Here is a 20,879-nt window from a genome sequence, read left to right as displayed (position 1 = left end):
GCTGCTTTCAGGTCTATCTGGAGATTTTGTGGCATTTAGGGCCAATGGCAAAAGCTTGAACTTGTGTCTCTTCAGGTAGTTTATTGTTTAGTTTGAAATATGTTTAGGATCATTTTTATCACCAGCTTTTAAAAAAAAAAAAATTGCTGGACATCCTTTCTTCCGGGATTTGCTGGCATTTAAATGAATCTAATATTCGCTCCAGCAGTAAAATATTCCCTAAGCTCAGTGTTGTGCAAGGTCACCCTTTGCAAGAGCTAGCTCAAAGTTCAGTTCACACAGATTAAATTGAAGTAGTTCACATTTCTCATACCAGCAAGCTGTATTGTTGTTCACAGAGCATCATGTGCAGTTCACGCACTCAACTGCACTCCTTGGCTTTAAGGAACACTCACATCATGTACATCATTTTCTTCAGTTGAAAGAACCATTTATTTGGGCCAGGGATCACTGAAAATATTTGTGTTCAAAGACGTACTCTTTTTAGTAGGTATGCAAACTTTATGGTCACAGTACCGATACATTATATGAATAAAACCTACACAAGGTCAAGGCTTGCATGCAGTAGGCATGCCTAAAGAAGCAGCTCGGCCACGGAACTTTGTAATAGGAAGCTCCCGACACACAGTTTTTGTGCTGTTGTTAAGAGCTGCGCAGTTATTGAGTCACCAGAGCATTGGCAACTTTGACACACTATGCACCTCAGTACTCCGCAACCTCACTCTGTAACTTTACATGATCTGCCACTTAGTGCCCGAGTCGCTGCGGTTCCTAAAACACTTCGGCTTTGCAAATACTACTTAAAGATGATTGTGTAATATGTTGGAGGAAATACATTTCATGAACTAACATTCTATTAAAGTACTGTGCTTGGATTCTTTGAGCTTTGTAGAATGGTCCATTCTTTCACAAATGTTTATAAAGGCAGACTCAATTTTTTTTTTTTTTTTTTTTTTTTTTTTTTTTTTTTTTTATAACTGGAAATAGGACTGAAAAAAATGAATCAAAGATTAAGAGGTGGGGCCCACTTTTGTCCATAGTATACCTTTGCTTTGGATATCTGCTGATACAAGTACAACTCTGATAGCACTGCTTCATTTATAGACTGTTAGAGACCAGCAATCTCCCTCTATGTGTCTTTAATTTCCCAACTTTGTAAAAGAAAATAGAAGAAATAAAAATATTTAAATATATAAATGTACTAAATTGCTTTTGGGACAAAGATGAGCAGCAATCTATAAAATAAAAAAAGGGTATTATTGTCTAGTTTATTTGCAGTTGCTCGGCTTAGTGCGGGACTCCTTGTGAGTCTTTTCTGTGGTTTGCTGTCATTAATGGTCTTTCTAGTTTTTCTCTGCCTCCTCTCAGTTTCACTGGGTGTGTGTCTGGCACACACTCCACTGAAGTTCAATAAACATTCAATCATTGTCAGCTTACTTCATCACTGTTTGCTGTTAAGTCACAAACTGTTGCAAACACACAAAGAAAATCTCTTGGGATATCAAATTACTGACCCTTTGCTGTTAGCTACGTCCCCGGTTAGCTGTACGACTAGCATTAAAGTGCAAAGACATGCGGTATGGCTTGATGTGATGTCGTAAACACGGAACAAAATAGAATAGAATGGAGCTGAATAGATCATATACCATCACAGATACGTGACCTATCTCTTTAAATGAGTACTGGACCAAAATCGAATTTAAAAATATTCGACTGATGGCTTGTTAGCACATTCATGCAGCCGTGCATGTTTCTTTTCAGGAAATAATTCACTTTTTTGTTGTTAGGAACCAAAACTGTATTTCTACTGATGACTTATGCATGAGGATAATTTTTGTGTTGGTGCCACTGCACTTCAGAACAGTGGCACCGCTTCTCCAGACTGTTAAATATTCCTCACGTCCTTTGGCAGTCAAACCGGGGGTTTCCTTTCTTTCTAGCAATGAGCAGTTTTTTCAAAAGGTTATTTGGTCTTCCAGACTTCCTCTTGACTATTCCTGGCATTGCTATTCCTATATTACATTTACTTTACTTTACTTTAATTCGAAGTGAGGTTGTGGTTAGGACAACTTTTGATATTTTATAAACCTCTGAAATTTGCCTCAAGTGACCTAGTTATACTATGATTGTGGAAAACTAAAATCAAAACCCAAATTAGGGTACGAGATCTTACAAAGCAGAGCACATAATCATATATGGACAAGATTAGCAGGTAATGAAGTTGCTGGGAGGAAGCTAAATTCTCATATGGCACTGACTTTACCTGCTTTGGCTTATTAGATATCTTCCTATTGCCTTTGTGGGTGTGTACACACCCGTGGCTGTTTGACATGTTCTTGCCTCTCCTTTTAGTCTTGTTGCACCTGTAAGGGTGAGACATTTGAGACAACATTCAAGTTTGTCTTTCTATTTAGTGCATGGAATTTGGTGACCTCATTACTAATTACTACTTAATCTCCACCCAGCTAAAGAAGGTAGACAAATTCAACTGTATACACCTACATGAGTGTTCAAGACCTTTTATTATCATGGGTATGACATAAATGGTATTGGCATAAGTCATCTTGCTAAACCTTTATAATTTCTTGACGTTTATTTACCCCCTGAGATTTTCAGGCCCTCCAAATAATCATTTGTAAGGCAAAAGAAGTTACAGTGTTGGTATTACTGGTACGATGTGGCAATTTTCACCCTATTAGACTCTAAAGCATGGTGTCCTTGATCCTACCAATAAAAAAATGTAAAATGGAAACACATTTCCAAATTGAGGTGAAATGAGTTCTGCATTAGTTCAAGCTATATTGTACTCTTAATCTTTTTCTTCCTCTTTTCTTTGGTATGTTCTTCTCTATTATTTTGTTCCCATTTGTCAAATACATCACAAATAATTTGCTGCTTGTAACCACATCGACTCCTGAACTGTGTATTGACGTTGCCATTGTGGGGATTAGGCATAAAAGAGATGGCAAAACAAAATTTGTTACATTGGAAGATTTGGGATACAGCAAACGCAAATTGTTACATAGCCCAGTATTTAAGGCCTCATTGGCTTTACATCACGCAGGCAATATCTTCTGTACAGAGGACAGAAGATATTGCCTGCATGCAACTACACAGGTTGTTAAAATGTGCTTTGTATTCGCTGTGGAGTCAGATATCTGTGGTTGTGTGATAATAGGGAAATATGTCCCTTCCTCTCACAAATCAGGTCTCTTTTTTTCTGAGCCTTATTTTCATAACTTCTCCCTCTTCCACTTCACAGGATAGCCAACAGTTTTTATTTTCTAGTTGAAACTGACCTGTGTGATGTGAATCCTTTTTTTTTTTGCTTTCTTTACTTTTCACTTTAACGTTACATGCGCTGCCATATTGGTTTTAAAAGCAATACTGCCGTACAATGTGTTTCTCTGAGATTGCAAATGATTATAAAAAAAACTGAAAAAAAAGTCCTCTCCTTGCCTTCTAGGAGGGGACAAATGAGAGAGAGGTGCGGTCTATAGAGGTGTGGTCTGTAGATCTGCGTTAGCTCTATTCGTCGTGGTGTCTAATCCCCATGTTAAATTGCTTCCTGCACTCAGGAAGTTGCCTACCGCCCCACCGTCACGGCCTGCTGCTGCAACCTCTGGGAATGTGGGGGGTGGTAGTATGGGGGCGAGGGGGTTGGACTGGGGTTGTACTGTAGGGATGCTGGACAGCTGTGGAGATCCAAAACTCCCACATCAACTTTACTTAGACAATTGCCCCATTTGTTACACCATAGATTGCCATGAAGAAATAGTACTTTTTACCCAGTTTATGTATACATAGACAAAATGGAATGTCCACATGTGTCTGTACCTACACTTGCAAAATACCAGAGTAATAAATCTGTTGAAGCAATTTTTTTTATACCTCCAACATGTGGTCAGAGGACAATGATGGTTATTCTCTGATATAGCCTACAGTGTTGTTTTTTTCATATCTTATAATGTAATTCTTCTTGAGTTAGAAAAAATGTTAGCCACAAAAACAGCTTGTTATATAGAAATAACAGTAGTAATAATACTATACCGCTGTGGTCTGCAGCCACAGTCAATGATGTATAGATTTCGATGTTAGAGTGGGTTTTGGGACAATAGTGGCCCTGCTTATAAATCATTTATTTTGAAAGTTGGGCTTTCGGTGACGCTAAAGTTCAAAACGTTGGACAGAAACCTGGCCTCCTACCTGAGTTTCTGTCCTCTTTTAATGTTCCCTCTTTCTGTACATGACCTTGTAGCAGTGACTTTTGGCTTGTCTGGTATTTCAGGTTCATTGTGGGGGATAACACCATTAGGGGTCAGAGATAATATATATGAATGTGCTTGAAGTGTAGCAAAAAAAATGCACACAAGAGCCAAGTTTTCTAAGATGGATAACCATTAGACATGACCTGAATGTCACTTGTACTCAATTCTCTGAAACACCCCTCTCAAATCCTGCTTTTCTTTAGAGAAGCTATTTAGAATTTCAGACTTAATATTCATGTAGACTAAACTGATATTTATAAACAGAAACAATAGTACAGCTACGCACTCCTCTCATAGTTATTCTATAGATCCTTTTCCCATCCTGTTTGGGCTGCTTTGTCTGCGTGCATGTCTCTGTTATGTAGAGGGAGTTAACAACCTCAAAAAAAGAGATGTCACATTTCTGTGTTTATTTTAATACATTTAAATGGGGTCTGTAGATGGACGGGGTGATAGAGATCCCCATAGGCTGCTGCTGTGGCAGGCGAGCAGGCTTAGTTTTATAGCATGGCTGAGTATAATGTGACAGTCTCTCTCTCTTTCGTTCTCTCTCTTCTGCCTTCTGATTATGCGTCCTACCAATTTATACACACATATGGAAAAAATGGCCTGCTAGAGTTTCACGGTGTCTGGACATTAGCTTAAATTAGAGATGCCAGTTAGTTAGAATCAGCCACTGCAAATAAACATCATAAAGATAACATATGCATAAGAGACAGCATTTCAGAAATCCTTTGACCTTATCTCGACTCTCCCCTGTGATCAGTGATCAGGTCAAAGGACAGAAACTGGCAGCTGCTGTAATCTGAGCCAGTGCAGATAAAGGTATATTCTGACCCACTGATTATTGCTGCCTTCAATGAGGAGGAACCTTCCTGAATTATCTGATCAATAATGACATAAATCAGCTAGCAAATGCATAGGTAAATAGATGAGAGATAACCCGGGGAGGGAAGGAGGGAGGGCTTGATTTCATTTCCTGAGTGGTAATCCCAGGAGGAAGAAGAGGTGGAGAGGACAGGAAGGAAGGAGCGCTTCGTCACTTGTACCTAACATGCTAGTTAGATCCAGGAAATAGAGAAAACAAACGAGTAATTAGGTAAATAAATGACAAGAGATAAAACGTCTAAACAATGTAATAGAATTGAAATGGGCCTTGGCCAGAGATAACAAGTCTGAAGTTGTCCACAGCATTGCTGACCAGATGCAGAACAGTCAGTGTGCGTGGAAACGGCTGTAGACTTGATTGTGGGGCATTAAAGGGCGAACAAGAAAACATCCATTCAGCAGATTTAATTATGTTTTTGATGTTTATGCTTTAAACTATCTAAGGCGGTGACCTCTTGAACCTTCTGCTTTCCTGTGACCAGCATGAGCTGGCTGGCTGGGAGTCGGGGCCGGCGTCGCTCTGTCACATTTATTTTCAGTCGCCCCTTTGGCTCGCCGGCCAAAGTGATAAAAGAGAGACGAGCTGTCCACAGTGGCGTGGTATGTATGAGTGTGTGTTTGTGGGCTTGCGTGCTCCTAGGGAGGGAAAGTGGGAAAACGCTAGAGGACAGATATTCGTGGCACCTCTTTCAGTGTGATCCCCCTCCCCACCTAAGAGTATCAGAGAGGCTCAACGCTGGCAAAGAGTCACATAGGGGCGGGGGGTCACAGCCAACTGTGTGTCTTTGAGCCAATTAACTGTCTAATGGGAGGGAGTAGTCAGGGGAAGACTTGAGTTGAGAGGGAAGCAGGGTTATTTACATTCTCTTTCTCCTCTTCCACTTAGCCACACTGTCTCGGAGTCTTCTGAAGAGATGAAAAGCCTGATCATTGACAAGAATAAGATGGGACAGGAGGAAGAACCTGAACTCTTGGTAAAAGGTGAGCCTGACACACACAACTAACATAGCACCACCGTTTATCTTATCCTCCTTAAATAAATGCATCTACCTGCTATTATCAGATATTCATTATGCTGACATCATTACTAATTAAGTAGGCTTCAGACAGGAAAATTATTTTTTAAAATGCCAGTCGTCAGTTTAACAGAAATACTTAACTTTTTAGCATTTTTCTAGCAATGCAAATTGTATCTGGATAGTTGTTTGGCCAAATGGGGGGGGGGGGGGGGGGGGTGGAATGAGCTATTTTAAGACTTCCCTTTGGTATATTAAAATTTTTCATGTAATATTTACTATTATTTATTTTTTAAGGCTAAACAGTTGATTGAAAAATCCAAAACCTAACATGAAGAACAATCACTAACAAAGTGAAAAATCTCTTGTTGTAGTTTTGTTTTCCAGTTTATTCACCAACTCCCTGCAGGGCTTAGTCAGTGCTGTTCATGTCTTTTTGTATGGTGTATATTTCATCAGGCTAATTGCCTCCTGTCGCAGCTCCATACTGGGCTGTTGCCCTGTAGCCAACCCCTCTCTTACCACATGTGGCGCACAGCTGCCCCCACCCTCCCCTCTGTATGTATTAATGCAAAGACAGCTACTGGCATCAGGAGCTCTATCCTGCATGTCTGATGCTTTTGAGGAATGATCTCATAGGATATTTCTGTGCTATTTATTTTTTCCTTTTTTTTCCGTTCGGCCTGCTGCTGACAGGGAGCAGTAAAATGCCAGTGCTTAGATATGTTACGTCCTGCTGGGAATGGCGACAGTCAGATTGCCTAATTCTGACAGCAGTTACCATGCACCCTTGGCTATGGCCTCCTCCCTTACTGCTGTCCCCACTGTTTCACTGTTAGAAGAGTTTCCCTGTGAAACTGAGGATGGCTACAGTCTGGGCAAATTTCATTTAACATTTCAGCTCTTGCACCACATAGCAATCCTTCACTACACTTCACTAAGCACCACTATTACAGCCAACAGCAGGCAACCTCAGGGTGTTAGATAATTCACTCTGCATACTGCACAAGAATATGTTTTGAAGGATGCCTCCATTAGGACTCTCTCTCTTTTTTTTCTCCCTTTTTTGTAGGGCATCCCGAGGCTACATGGGCCGAATGTTGCCCCAGTATCTAAAGTAGGCCAACAACATTACAGATATAGACTTGACGAGTGCTGACAGACAGAGATGTTGACATTGGTTTATTGATATTCCTTTGTTGATTTAAAGTTAAAGTTGTTCCTCATGTGATGCAGTTTCTCATGCTGCAGTCGTCTACAGCTGAATCTGTCTGCTGCTTTATGATTCAAAGCAGGGGAAAGGTTTAGCTTTACATTTTTTTTAAACTGTTCCACACAAAAGTAGTTCAATGCCAGTTTGTAACGTATTATTTTCCTGAAATGCTGCTCTGCTTCCGGAGATGGTTTTTATGAAATGACGGCAAGCACAACACTGCGACCCATTTTCTCAGACGTATGTATTTTTATCATGGAGTTCAATGTTCAGTATATTGAACAAACTTTCAGCGGTGAGAGCAGCAGGAGGCTTGCAGTAAAAAAAGATGGAAATACACAGAGAGAGTGTTTTCTCAATCTGTGTTTGAGGGGGCAGGGCACTGAAGGGTCAAGGGTCACAAATGAAACAAATTAAGGGCGAGCTGTGGCCCTCGGGGGAGGCATTAGCTGGCTACAGAGATGAGATCCAGATGGAAGATCATCAGTGGGCTATACATGGGGTCTCCAGCTTTATCTCTGTCCTTTTCACATCAATTCTTATTGCATTGTTTAAAGTTGCAATATTAAGTGCAGCCTATGTGGTGTATATCCCATGCCTGCGACAGAGCTGCGGGGCGTGCAGGCATGCCTGTGTCTTGTTTTTGATCCAGCCAGCTTGTCTGCCTCCTGTCCTGCGTGTCGTCCCAGCTTTCTTTGTGATTTTTATTTATCCATTTCACATTGGGTTTTGATGCTGACCCTCTCTGATGTGGTGTTAAGTACCTCCTGGGTTTTCACTTTGGGCTATATTTGAGGGTTGGTTATGGTAGGTTCAAAATCCCCTCTTATATCATATTGAGGCCTGAACCTTCACCCCGTCCTTTCTTTCTTTCTTTTTTTCTTTTTTTTGTTTATTTGAAGCAGGAGCAAAGCAACAGTTTCTCTGTACTTCCTGGGTAAACCACATTTAAGCAAGGTTAAAAAGAGGGAGAGAAGAGAAATTTGGGGCAGATGAAAGTAAATGAGAAGAGAATGAGAGCAAGAGGAAGAAAGATGCAAGCAAAATTATCTCTGGGTAACAGGTGACACACAGCTCGCTGACCAGAGAGGAAGTTGTGATGCTGGGGAAGCGTTATTACAGTTTCACAGGGTTAGAGGCTGAAGATGTATTGCCTAATTCTTTCTTCTAAAACCAATCTCAAGAATGCATATGCAAGCCATATGTATTGTCATGCACAGGCACCCCATGTACGGCTGACTGCCACTGCATCTCAATGCCCTAGCCCTGCATATAGTCCTACACAACCCAGTATCAGTCAAGGTGGCCAGCCAAAAGTAATTTAGTTTATTTATCTGCTCAGACATGAAATGCTTATGCACTTATGTAATTGTTCCTTATTAAGAACAATTTGTACACAACTGGGGATGCAGAAGAGATTTGGGATCAGTAGATCTGGGCTGTTGCAGTTTTCCCAGTCCTCAGAACTTTAGGAACACAAGAGTCTTTTATTACAGAGAGAGAGACCTGACAAAATTAGCAGACATGCCTAAAAACTAGCTGCCTCATTCTCTTTGTGTCTCTCTCTGTCTCCTTATCTGATTCTGTCAGCCTCAAAAGTGGCAGTTATGGTGGCTTTGTGCTGCCTTTAATGCCTATGCTATTATCTGGCCTTATTTTTAGCACCTAGTATTTATTCCAGCAAAACTTTTACTCATAGATTTCTGCGAACTTTAGGGACAGTTAGAGCCCTTGGAGATTATTCTTTGTGAAGACAGGGTGTAGCAGCATTTATAGACTTACAACCTGCCCCCAAAAATCTTTCAAGGGAAATGCTTGCCTTAGTGTGAAAGTCCCATACTTATGAAAGAAAGTTGCAGAGCATTGTTCCTTTCTGAGAATGTACAACTTGCTTGGTGGTAGCAAAGATTTCTTATAGGGGACACAATCTAATGGGTTTTTTCTTTTTGTTTTTAAAGTCATGTGAAACTACTGCCAGAGATTGCTCTAATAAAAAGGAGGTATTTATTCTTTACTGAAAAAAATAAAATAAACAGGACAAGAAGCTGCAGGCTCGCTTGCTTGAAAATTTGAAAACATCACATTTCAAGATTAATTTTCTTTTGCTGGACTAATCAGTTTAAAAAATCCTTTACTGCAGCTGAACTGGTGTGTGATCTTTCATTTCAGGGTTAAGTTGTAACATAATCCCTTGTGTATATCCTTTTTCAAGCCACAGCAGACAACTTCAAGCCCCCTTTCCTTGTATCTCTTTTGCAAAGATTGAATTGTTTCTTATTATTCTTGTGTAAATGCAATAATAAGGACTGAGTTTGCACAGTTACTCAGGTTTTCCACCCTGTCAGCTAGCTGTGAAAAGTCACCAGTAGCTACCAGTGAAAACAAAAGCACTATTATCGTTCGGCCTTGATTATAGGCGGCCAATCTTTGGACCCATGATGTCATCATTCTGTAGCCACTAAAATGCACTATATACTTACTATATTTTACTATATATTTACTTCATATTGATAAGTAAAAGCCAAAAATATGCATTCTGCTTGTTTAAAGGTTGGTTGTTACGGGAGGTGCGTGGCAACTGGATTAAGCAACGTCGATACTGGTTTGTACTGACCCAAGACTCTCTTGACTACTACACCGGACCGGAGAAAGGTGCCCGGAGACTAGGCACATTGGTCCTCACAAACCTCTGCTCTGTCATCTGGCCAGACAAGCAGACATACAAGGAGACAGGTGAGCAAGACACACTTATATTCCTAACCATATGCAGACGGGATGAGACATAGCTGACTCACACTCATGCAGGCTTTCCTGTAATCTCTGTAGAGTCCAGTTAGTTCTTTGTGTTAATTCCCTTTGTGGTATAGTGATCATAGGCATTATTTTAAAACTTCCCAGTAAATTGTTGGGTCTTTCAATATGAAAGTGGTGACTTGTGGCTAGCTTTCCCCTTCCCATGAGTACTGTAATTCTTAGTAAGTTTGGGAAGCCCCGGCTTTGTTTGGTCAGAAATGCGGGTCAAGGTTGGCCTACAAGTGTCTCATTCGCGTAACCAGCAAGGCAATCTCTTGGATGCAGGAAACAAATGACAAAGATTTATAAAAAGAGTTGCTTTTGAAAAGACACAGGGATGACTTGTGTTTTTTCAAATCTGTATTCCTCAGATACCCTTTATCTATGTTTGTCTGCCTCTCTGTGAATGGAGATTATGCCCTGCTAACTTTACCAAACCGCTTAAAATGCCAAAACCATAGTGCAAACCCAAACATAGTTCTAACTCAATAGGCCAGGGGACTTTTCTGGACAGAGGAGGACTTTCAACAGCGACTTTGTCACAGACTCCCGGCTGTTTCACTACTGAGTAGATCTGTGTTCCTCTTAAGCAGGGAAATTTGTCACAAAAGAGTTGCAAGAAATCTTTACTTCCTCTGTATTTTCTGGTTGTTGCCATAAAATAGGAGTTCACTTTAAGGGCTCCGTTTTTGGTCTCATAGACCCTTGAAAGCAGTGGTTAATATTATATGTGAACATATTCAAATTGGTCAGTGGCAATAGTGCAGTGTAATGATTTGAGTAGTAAAACTTTTTCATTTTGGGGTTATACTTGACTAAGAACTTTAAACAAAGAAGGATGTGGTGCCAAGTCACGTAGCAGGAAAGCCTGATAACCGCCACGGGGCTACAGATCAAGCTAGGCTGCCTGGGGTATGTCTAATACTTCCTCTGTAGAAGGAGAAATGTTCCTCTTTTTTAGCTTTTATTATGTTACCCGAAATGAAACTCACTAAGGGCTTTCGGACTCGTGTCTTAAGACATCTGCAGAATATCTACTCTTGTTTGGTTTTGGTGTGGTCTGAGGTTTTTTTTTCTGAAGTTGACCTTTGATCATCAGTGAAGCTGAGTGAGTAAAGGAGAGAGAGTCTGTATGGAAGATGTGCAGGAATCAGTTTATTGTCTCACATTGTAGGAAACTGGATCAGGCCTAAATCCATGCTGTTTACTTTTTAAAAAAAAAAACAACAAAAAAAATCAAAACAAAACCATCCCACACATGTCTGGAAAAGTGTCAGGTCAGATAAGGTCCAGTTTAAATTACTAACTATGAATTATTACCATTACATGTCATAAGATTTGCAATGGTTTTTAAATGTGTTGCTTTATTATTATTATTATTATTATTGGGTTTTTTTCAGGTTACTGGAGCATTACAGTTTATGGTCGGAAACATTGCTATAGGCTGTACACCAAGCACTTCAATGAGGCTGTGCACTGGGCTTGTGCCATCCAGAAAATCATTGATAGTAAATCACCCGTGGAAACGCCAACACAGCTCCTGATTCGAGACATTGAGGTGGGCCACGCAATGCAGACACACAAACATACACAGGGTTGCTGCCAAACTACCTATGATTACAGCCACCAAACACAAACGGCCATCAGGCTACATAATGCTCCACAACCCCTGCCCCGTTACCATGGAAACCACACGACCACATTGCACCAGGGAGTCCAAAGTTTATTCTGCTTGCCTTTCTCTTTTGAATGACCTCATTTCATTCTGTCACACAGGGACAGGAAATAATACCAGACCTGCAGTTGAAAGGTCATTCCAAGATAAAGGCATTTCCAGCTATTTGAATATTTAGAAAAACAGGATTTGTGGCTTTTGAAAGATACCTTAGTTTGTGCAGGGAGTGTGTTTACAAGGGATCGTCATATTTTAATGCACGGTGTGCTAGAGAACACATTGTGCTGGAATGTCATTGAGCAGAGAGACGACTCATCTTGCATCAGTCTGCCTCTTGGGTGTAGAGAAGGGCAGTTCTGGCAGAGGAGATGGAGGAGGGCTCTGCATGAAGCAGCAGGACGAGATAAGCAGTCCTTTGCCTGGCCTCCTCTCTCAGTAATCTCCCAACGAGAGTCTCTAATCTCAAAGAAAGTGGTTAGTCTGCTCCCTCTACCCTCATCTGGTTTGCAAAAAGGGGTCAAGCTTTTGTAGGAATAAAGGGGTCTGCTTTTCATTTATTGCTTTGACAGTCACTCATCCTTCCACCTAAAACCTTTTTCTCAGTCTCTTGCTTTCTCTCTCCCTCTCCCTCACCTTTATACATAGGCACTTTTCCTCAACTGGACAAAGTATTCTCTCTCTAAAGTGTGAGGCCATGACTGGAACTGTAAAAATCCAGAGAGACTAAACAGAGGCGGCGTTGTGTGAACAGGACTGCTTGCTTATCTTTAAAGTATAGAATCAGGTTACAGACACAGAGGGGCGAAAGCCTGGCAGTTTTAGCAATGGATCTATAGCCAGAAGTCATATTTGAAAGAGATTAGGTGTGTGAAATGTTTTATTTAAACTGTGATTTTATCAGTGCTTAGATCATAAACACATTCATGCTCTTAACCATTGTCATCCAGTTCAGGGTCACAGGTGGCTAGAGCCTAGCCCAACTGTCACAGGGTGAGAGGCAAGGTATATCCTGGCCATGTCACCAGCCTGTCACCAACCTACCATGTAGAGACAGGAAGCCAATTTAGAATCACCAGTCAACCTAACATGCATGTCTTTGTGACTGTGGGAAGCTAGAGTATCTAGAGTCCACACAGAAAAGTCTAAGGCTGCAGGGGCATTTGAGCTTCTTATTAGCTAAACTGATAATTGAAAAAGCATCTTGACACAACCGTTGTTGTGATTTGGTGCTATATAAACAAAATTGAATTTATTTGAATGAGGCATAAAACACAAGCAGCCCAATAATATGTTAGACAGACCTTTTAGAACCTTACCTTGATAACTGTCCATGAAAAAAAAGTGGGAAACCCTGTTTATTTTGTCTTTTCTTTTACCACACTCTTTAGTCGTGCTTGGTATATGAACACTCCAAAGTAGTGTAGCGTGCTTGGTGTATTCTGGAATATCAAACCTTTTCCCAACCTGGCAATGAGGCTGACAGAGACCAGAAGAAAAAAAAACAATCGTGCTTTAGAGCTTGTTATTGCAAAGCATTTCTTTGTAATATAAATAAGATGAACAGATTTTGTTGCCGTTGTACAGGCTAGCTGTTTGCCCCTGTTTCCAGTCCTTCATAATTACCATTCTTGCTTTTGGCAAGACGGCTAATAAGCGTATTTCCCAAAATGTCAAACTATTGCATGTGGCAGTGGATGACCAAATGGAACAAAAACAATCTCTGGCCCTGGATCAGTGGATGAATGTCATCTGGGATGTTGAGTTGCTGCATCCCACTGCACGTGGTCCATAGAGCAACATGTCATTCCCATAGTTCAAACAGACAAGCTTGTCACCAGTGTGCACCAAGCATTTCAGTGGAATGTGTCAACTTTGCCCCACTAAGGAGGGAGAAAGCTGACTTGTCTCATAGCCAGAGAGAAAGATCGGGGAAGTTGCAGAGTCAGGAGAGAGCCAGAGCAGTGGCAACGTTACTAATGAGCAACAGGTGCTAGGGCAGTAGCATGGAAGCCATCTGTACTGCTTCAAGGTATCTATCCACATACCCAGTAAAAGGCACAAACACACGCACACCAAACTCATTGACACCAGTGTATAAAATATAACGTGTCAGTCATGCTAGTGTGGTTTGCTGGGTCATCACTTGACCTTCCTGCTGTTTAAAAGATGCCAGAGCTGGATTGTGACCCCGGTCAAATCGACCTCAGTTACCCTTCATAGACAAACACACAGACACGCACTCACAGAGTGTTCTCAGGCTGGCTTCGTGCTTGTTGACTGCACATGAACGTTTATTTTCAAATGTGTTTGTTTATTATAGATTGGTTTTGTTTTACTTGTGTGTTTTAGGAGAATAAGTTCAACCCTGAGGTAGTGGAACACATCTACCAGCACAACCCCATCCTGAAGTACACCCAGGGACCCTTATATGCTCCTCTGCTGCCTTTCCCCTATGGCAGTCTGGAGCACACATGTAAGTGCTTAAGATTTTTACACTGCCATATCTATATGTATGTGAAAGTACCGGTTAAAAACAATAGCATGATTAGCATTTTTTTTAGCACTGTTTGAGTAAGTGTCAACTGGCCGAATTTACCTTGAAGCTCTTACGAAAGAGATAACCAGTGCACATGGCCACTCGGTGTGTGTGCAAAGCTGGCAGCTGTTTTCTATAATTGCAGTGTGGCTAAGTGGAAAGAAACTGTTTTAAAAACTGTGATTGCTCTGCAGTTTGATTTGTTTAGCGGAAGAATAAAGCTCAATGCAACGCAGATTGCTTTTCATTTTGCTTACGTATGCTTCCTTGCGTGCACTCTCCTCCTGTGACCCTGAAATCGCTCTTTCTTCCACCCTAATGGACAATCTTCCAATCACTTAAATGCACTGGGAGGAATCTACCGTGGGAGCTTAGTGTGAAAATACATGCCTGCAGCTCTCTCTCTTTCTTTCTCTCTCACGCACATCCTCTCTGAGAGTTCAGGGAACACACTTTGTTTTATTAAGCTAAAAAATCATGATACGATGATAAAACTGATGAGATGCTAATGTAATAGGTTGCTATATTACAATACTTTACATGATTAAATGTTATACCATTCCTTTAAGATATCTGCAAGGTTCAAATGTCTAGAAAAGGGGTGGGGGAGGAAGAATATGTCCTGACAAAAACTTTTGACACACTGTTCTTTGTTTATCTCTCCAGACCACAGTGGGAAAGGCTACGGCTCGGTGCGTGAGGAGGCCGTGAAGCTGTTCAACTGCCTGCAGCAGCTGGAATCAGCAAGGGAGCCGGTTCCAATCATCCAGGGTGTGCTACAGACCTGCCTGGACCTGCGGCCTCTCCGCGATGAGGTCTACTGCCAGCTAGTGAAGCAGACCAGCTACACGCCTTCCCCAAACACTGCTGCGCATCTCCGTTACTGGCAGCTTCTCACCTGTATGAGCTGCACTTTCCTTCCTGGGCCAATTGTGCTCAAATACCTGCGATTCCACCTCAAAAGGTGAGATGCTATGATTGAGCCAAGACTAAAATCTAATGCTGCTTGCTTGGAAGTCAGGTGCAGCGCTTTGTATTTACCTTGCAGTATTTCATTACAGTACTATTGTAATGAAATACTATTTAGCTCAAGTAAAGCAGTTCTCACAAGTGACCGCTTCAAGATTGTTGTTTTGCTTTTGCAACAGCATTCAGACAGGATTTTTTTCACATTCAATTAAGCACACACAAATTCTCCGAACTTGAGAAAGCTGCTCACCTCGTCATCTCTTACTTAGAAGTGGAAAACTTTCTTGCTTTTTCTGGCTCTGATTTCTCCGACTGGGAAACGTGGCTTGTGGAAGTAAGGTGGAAAACACTACAGCGTATCCACCCATGTTGACAGTTTGAGGTAACAGACTGCAGTTGTCAGTTAATAGAAAAGTTGCATTAAGTCGTTTATATAGTCATGCAAATTGTTTTACATGAGTGTTTCAGCAGTACGATGCCCTCAATCCCATATGAGACATCAGACCTGGAGTACACTGTAGATGATAGACAAGGGTATAAGAGAGGAATGGCTTGACCTGGGAGATAAAGGTGAACCAGTGTTGCGTGGTAGCAGCGAAACATGGGGTCTAGACATCGGACAAAAAGCAGGCGCCAGCATCCCTAAACACTTGTTTAGATATAGTAGCATGATATGCCTTCACATTGTTAGCATGCTTCCCTAGACAGATCCAGTTTTCAAGGGCTGGATTTACAGGTCTGAATTAGCCCTTCTGTCAAGAATGCTAATCTAAGTTATTAGAAGCACTAATCTCCTGCCCTTGATTTTCTGTCTAATGCCATGCCATGAAACCACTACAATTTTCTATCTATATTTCTGTACTGGGAATCGCCCTCTGGCTAATGGAACAGTTGCATGCAACGGCAATTCATAACAACTCTGTGGAACTCGCTGGCTGTGTGTTTTGATACGTCTTGCTGTCACTCTCACGCACTCTCTCACTGTTTGGACCACTGCTGAGGCTGCAGCTGGGCAGAGCTAAGACTGGAGCTGGGCATTAGGCCCAGAAACCATCCTCCACTCCCCCAGTGCCCTGAGAAACCCCCAGGGAATGTCTGCTGTCAGACAGATTAGGCCAAAAGAAAGAAAGCAAGGGAGAAGGAGAGGGAGAGAAAGCAGGAAATGGTACAAAGACACAAACAAAGGAGAGTATAGGAAATCTCACACAGATCAGTGGGACATTCGTAGTTATGTTTCAGCCACCCTTATGAGACAGCAAGATGTTAAAGTGAATAAGCTCGTTTTCCTCTTTCTGCCCTTGTTTTTGCGTATTTTGGGACGAGTACTGGAGTGTAATTGTTTCCTTCCTGTTTGTCCCCCCCCTGTGTTTACAAAGGGCTTAGCTAATCACTCAATCAGGTTGTATTTCACACCTTTCACACTCGCAAACCTCAGCCTCCCGCTAGATTGGTTTGCTGCTTTTTTTTGTCCCCTCCTTTAAAACAACAGCACACAGACATACACTCACCTTCCACTCCTGGACACTCCGTTGGGAGGAAGGAGGGGGTCACTCTGGTTCACAGGAGCGGAAACGCCTTTTCCTGTTTCGTGCACTACCCAAAGTCAAACATGTTTTCTTTGCCATTTTCCTTTTCTTTGAAGAATTAAGGGATGTTGAGTCTTTTAAGTTCCTAACAGCTAAAGTGAGAACATTTGTCATTCTTCGCCTCATTGACTTTCTAGCACTGCCAGCCCAAACAAAATAAAAACTTAGTTGAATCAATGGAGTGACGCAAAGTCCATAATCACACCGTAACACCTAACAGATTTTGAGTCGCAGGCATGAGTAAATTCTCTCTTTTATGTGCTTAATATTTTCATCTTTATGACATTTCACAAGTGCATGCACGCACACACACAGACACGCACTCACAGCAGTATCACTTTCTCACACATTTAATCTGTCTTGCAGAATCCAGAGCCAAAGTCCTGAGTCTGAAATGGATAACTATGCGTCATTCATCAGTGAGGCTCTGGAGAAGACAAAGTGTCGGGAGTGCGTGCCATCTTGGGAGGAGATCCAGATGCTGATGAACCGACAGGAGATGCTGTGCACCGTGCACTATCCAGGCCCTGGATCCTGCCAGCTCTACATCAGCTCACACACTACTGCCAATGAGGTTTGGAAGCATTTCCCTGTATTCTACTTGGCAGCACAACTTTTCTGAGCTGGCTTCGGAGTCTTTCAGCTACTCACTAGTTCCAATTCAAAATTTCACAGTGCAATCAAGAGCCTAGTAAAATGCTCCCTCTTCTGCCTTCACCCTTGAAGCCCAATAACTTATGAGTCCATCTGTCTTTTCAATCCGCTTCTCCTTCCTCCTCACCAGGTGGTTCGAAGGATGCAAGAGAAGCTCGGCCTACAAGAGAGCAAAAATACATTTGCACTATACGAGCAGAATGCACTGTGGGAGCAGCCAGTCACAGGAAGCGCTCTGGTCGCAGACATCCTAACCAGGTTTGAAAAAGTGACTTGTCAGTCTTTACCCTGGAAGATAGAACAAACAAAAAAGTCAGTCATAATAAAACCAAGCAGACGTGCTATCAAAACATTGTGGCAAAAAGCCTATTTGTCACTCTATAGATGAGTATGGACAGAGCAGCACACTGTTTATTTATCTCCCCCCTAGTCCAAGTGCTATGCTGAATGTTAACCAGTGTCCTTGATATCTGGTGACCTTGTCTGTTCTTGTTGGTCAAACATGACACTATGCTGGGAAACTAGATTTGTCTCTATGTCTGTCAGCAGTGCCAGCCAGGTGCTAGTCAAGGTAAAGATGATGTCATTTAATTGTACAAGGCAATAGTCTCAAAACGAAAACAATGAGCCAATTGGAAAAAAGGGCGCTATGCTTTATTTTTCTTTTCTTTTTAAACAGGCATGGGTGTGTCTGTCCTCTCAATGTTGAGTGACAGGGTAAACATGAAACTGTCGGGTTACTACACAACGGCATTACACAGCAGGGAAGCAATAGCTTGTAACATATTAACAGAAGGCTTAAGATTCTTTGTTTGTCATATGTGTCTTTAGTGTATCTTTTTTTCTTGACCCAGATTTAACTTTCTGTCCCTCTCTTATGCAGCTTCTCTACTAAAGAGTCAGAGTCTAAATCCCAGTGGAAACTGTGTTTCAAGCTCTACTGCCTGTTGGATGCAGACAGCATATCAGTGGACAGCATAGAGTATTTATTCCTCTTTGAGCAGGTAATGGAGTGGAACATGAGCCTTCTCTTTTCACTATTTCTTTGTTGTGAGTGACCAGTGATGGTGTTGATGATGGCATCTGATTTATTGTCATTCAGTGATTCATCACTTGTGTTGTTGTTGAATCGTGTATGCTTTTACTAAACAATCTGCAATCACAGTCTGTAATTTCCCACTGGCTGTGAGTGTTATAAAATGGACTGCATAAAAAACATGACTAAGAGCACTGGCTGGAGTGCAGAGGGGGCAAAAGGCAGCCAGCATTGGCTTCATTATAATTTTTTCCTGGGGAATTCTATAAAAGAGTTACGGGATGAAATAAAACAAGGTGGGGTAGAAAGGATGGATGAGGGGACTTGAAGTTATTACTGACGACCTTTACCTTCTTTGTGTTTGGTTCTCTTTCTCTCTGTCCTGGTTTTGACCTTTGTGCTGCAGTGCCATGAGATGGTCGTGCGTGGTCAGCTACCAGCCTGTGAAGAGGACCTGCAGGCATTAGCTGCCCTGAGGCTTCAGAGCCTAATGGGTGACTTCAGCACACATGCCCCCTGCCCGCCTCTGGATGAGCTTTTTCCAGGTCATATGCTTGAAACTCGGGTTCTCATGTCAATTTCTGCACCGCAAGATGTGCCTCCTTGTCAGGTAGCTGCTCAGGGCTGTCCCACGACGCAGCGCTTCCACACAGGACTCCTCGCAGGGACTCTGTGGAGCCACACAGCTACAGCAGTACACAAGCAAAAAGTTGAGCAGGACATGCGTCTGCGGACCCGCCTGAAGGAGGAGGCAGCGGCTGTCATGACGTCCATCTTGGAGCGTTGGAAAGGTTTGGCCGGCTACAGCCGCAGGGACAGTATGGCCGCCTACCTCACAATTGCACGCCAGTGGTCCGGCTTTGGATGCACTCTTTATGAAGTGGACTTTTATATTGTGAGTATTGTGTGCTTATGCTTTAGTTTTAGTATCACTCTTAAACGTTTTTTTTCCTCAAAGCTCAAGAGCCACTTGGATCCTGCAGTCTCTTGACATTTGCACGCCTCTTTCTGCCTGCAGAGTTCAACGGGGAGTTTTTCCCAGAAGTTATGGCTGGGTGTAGCTGCTACATCTGTATCCTTGTATAAGCAGGGAGAATCAGAGGCTCTGGAGTCCTTTCCTTATGGCCAGATCTGTTCTTATGGTGTATCTGACAGCAACACCTTCAAGATTACAGCTGGGGACCGGGATCTGCTCTTTGAAACCACCAAGGTATAAACAGAGTGCAGAATTGTTTAGTTTAAGGGGGGAAATGTCATTCTTAGTTTAAAATTTGTCATTTTTGTGATTTATTTAGATAGTAAAAGGTTTTATTTTAGCTTTTCTGGATCTTGGTCTGTGAAGAAAGAGTTATGAAGTATGAAATTAGAGCCACACCTTTGGATGACTTATTGAAACATGAGCTGTGTAGCAGCAAATAAACTTTCAAAGTAAAATATTAAAAAGCATTACAATGTCCTAAACTGAGCTAGTTCTGACTTTGCCCTGTAAAACCAACTGTTAGTCCACAGGGTTAGCATCTCTGAGAGTATGTGTCACCCTAGTATAATGGCTCACCTCCCAGGATGACACATACAGGGTGAGGCTGAAGGTGACTGGAAGGAAAATATTAATTGAAGCTGGTTCTGCTCTGACCTTAAACATAATGTGTGTCAGCTGTAGGCCGGATTCAGTTTATGTATAGTGCAGAGCCAAGGGGCCTTATCACTGTGCAGTTTTCTGCAGAGTAAGAGAAAGACACACAGTGTCTGCCCATGATACCCCCTTCCCTCCGCCTCTTTGACCCACTTTAAAAACCTTCATTAATTTGGTCTAAATAGAGAGCACACAACCTGCCCATATTCCCCAACAGATGGTAACCACCAAAAGTCTCACTTCCTGGCATTTAATAGCATGGGGGTAAGTTTTATTGCAGTGGTTAGATTAAAATATTAGGCAAAACATTTCTCAGAAACATAGATGTGCCTTTTTCTTCTCCCCCCCCAAATCAAGAACAAATCATGCCTTTCATTGGGCCGCTTTGCTTGCATCTTCCCACACACAACACAAAAGCTCTCTGTGATCTCTCTTGAGGCACAAAAGTGACTTTATTTATTTATTTATTGGACACACAGGCAAATTGAAGTAAGGTTCAGAAAGACTTCTACTTTATGAACTTAAAGCCGTCGTATCCTTTTGACATAAAAGTGGAAGGTTTTCAGCCGATGGGCAGAGGGGAAAAAAGGAAAGACCAGATTTGCAGGGGGT

The 20,879-nt window shown here is 41.9% G+C and overlaps 1 protein-coding gene across 1 annotated transcript in view; it reads left to right on the top strand.

Annotated features, from left to right (window-relative positions):
• Window positions 1-20,879, top strand: part of plekhh3 (pleckstrin homology, MyTH4 and FERM domain containing H3) — a 36,535-nt gene that overhangs the window by 13,016 nt on the left and 2,640 nt on the right. Inside the window, exons 3-12 of the mRNA XM_004552262.4 lie at window positions 6,043-6,137; window positions 9,936-10,118; window positions 11,579-11,736; window positions 14,203-14,326; window positions 15,056-15,353; window positions 17,311-17,518; window positions 17,729-17,856; window positions 18,482-18,602; window positions 19,041-19,529; window positions 19,653-19,844. Of these exons, the coding sequence (XP_004552319.1) occupies window positions 6,043-6,137; window positions 9,936-10,118; window positions 11,579-11,736; window positions 14,203-14,326; window positions 15,056-15,353; window positions 17,311-17,518; window positions 17,729-17,856; window positions 18,482-18,602; window positions 19,041-19,529; window positions 19,653-19,844 (1,996 nt within the window). The remainder of the gene's footprint in view (window positions 1-6,042; window positions 6,138-9,935; window positions 10,119-11,578; window positions 11,737-14,202; window positions 14,327-15,055; window positions 15,354-17,310; window positions 17,519-17,728; window positions 17,857-18,481; window positions 18,603-19,040; window positions 19,530-19,652; window positions 19,845-20,879) is intronic.

The sequence above is a fragment of the Maylandia zebra genome, linkage group LG4 (assembly GCF_041146795.1).
Source record: "Maylandia zebra isolate NMK-2024a linkage group LG4, Mzebra_GT3a, whole genome shotgun sequence".
In the NCBI taxonomy this organism is placed as follows: domain Eukaryota; kingdom Metazoa; phylum Chordata; class Actinopteri; order Cichliformes; family Cichlidae; genus Maylandia; species Maylandia zebra.
The sequence above is the reverse complement of the archived record's forward strand: the minus strand, read 5'-3'. Positions and strand labels throughout refer to the sequence as shown.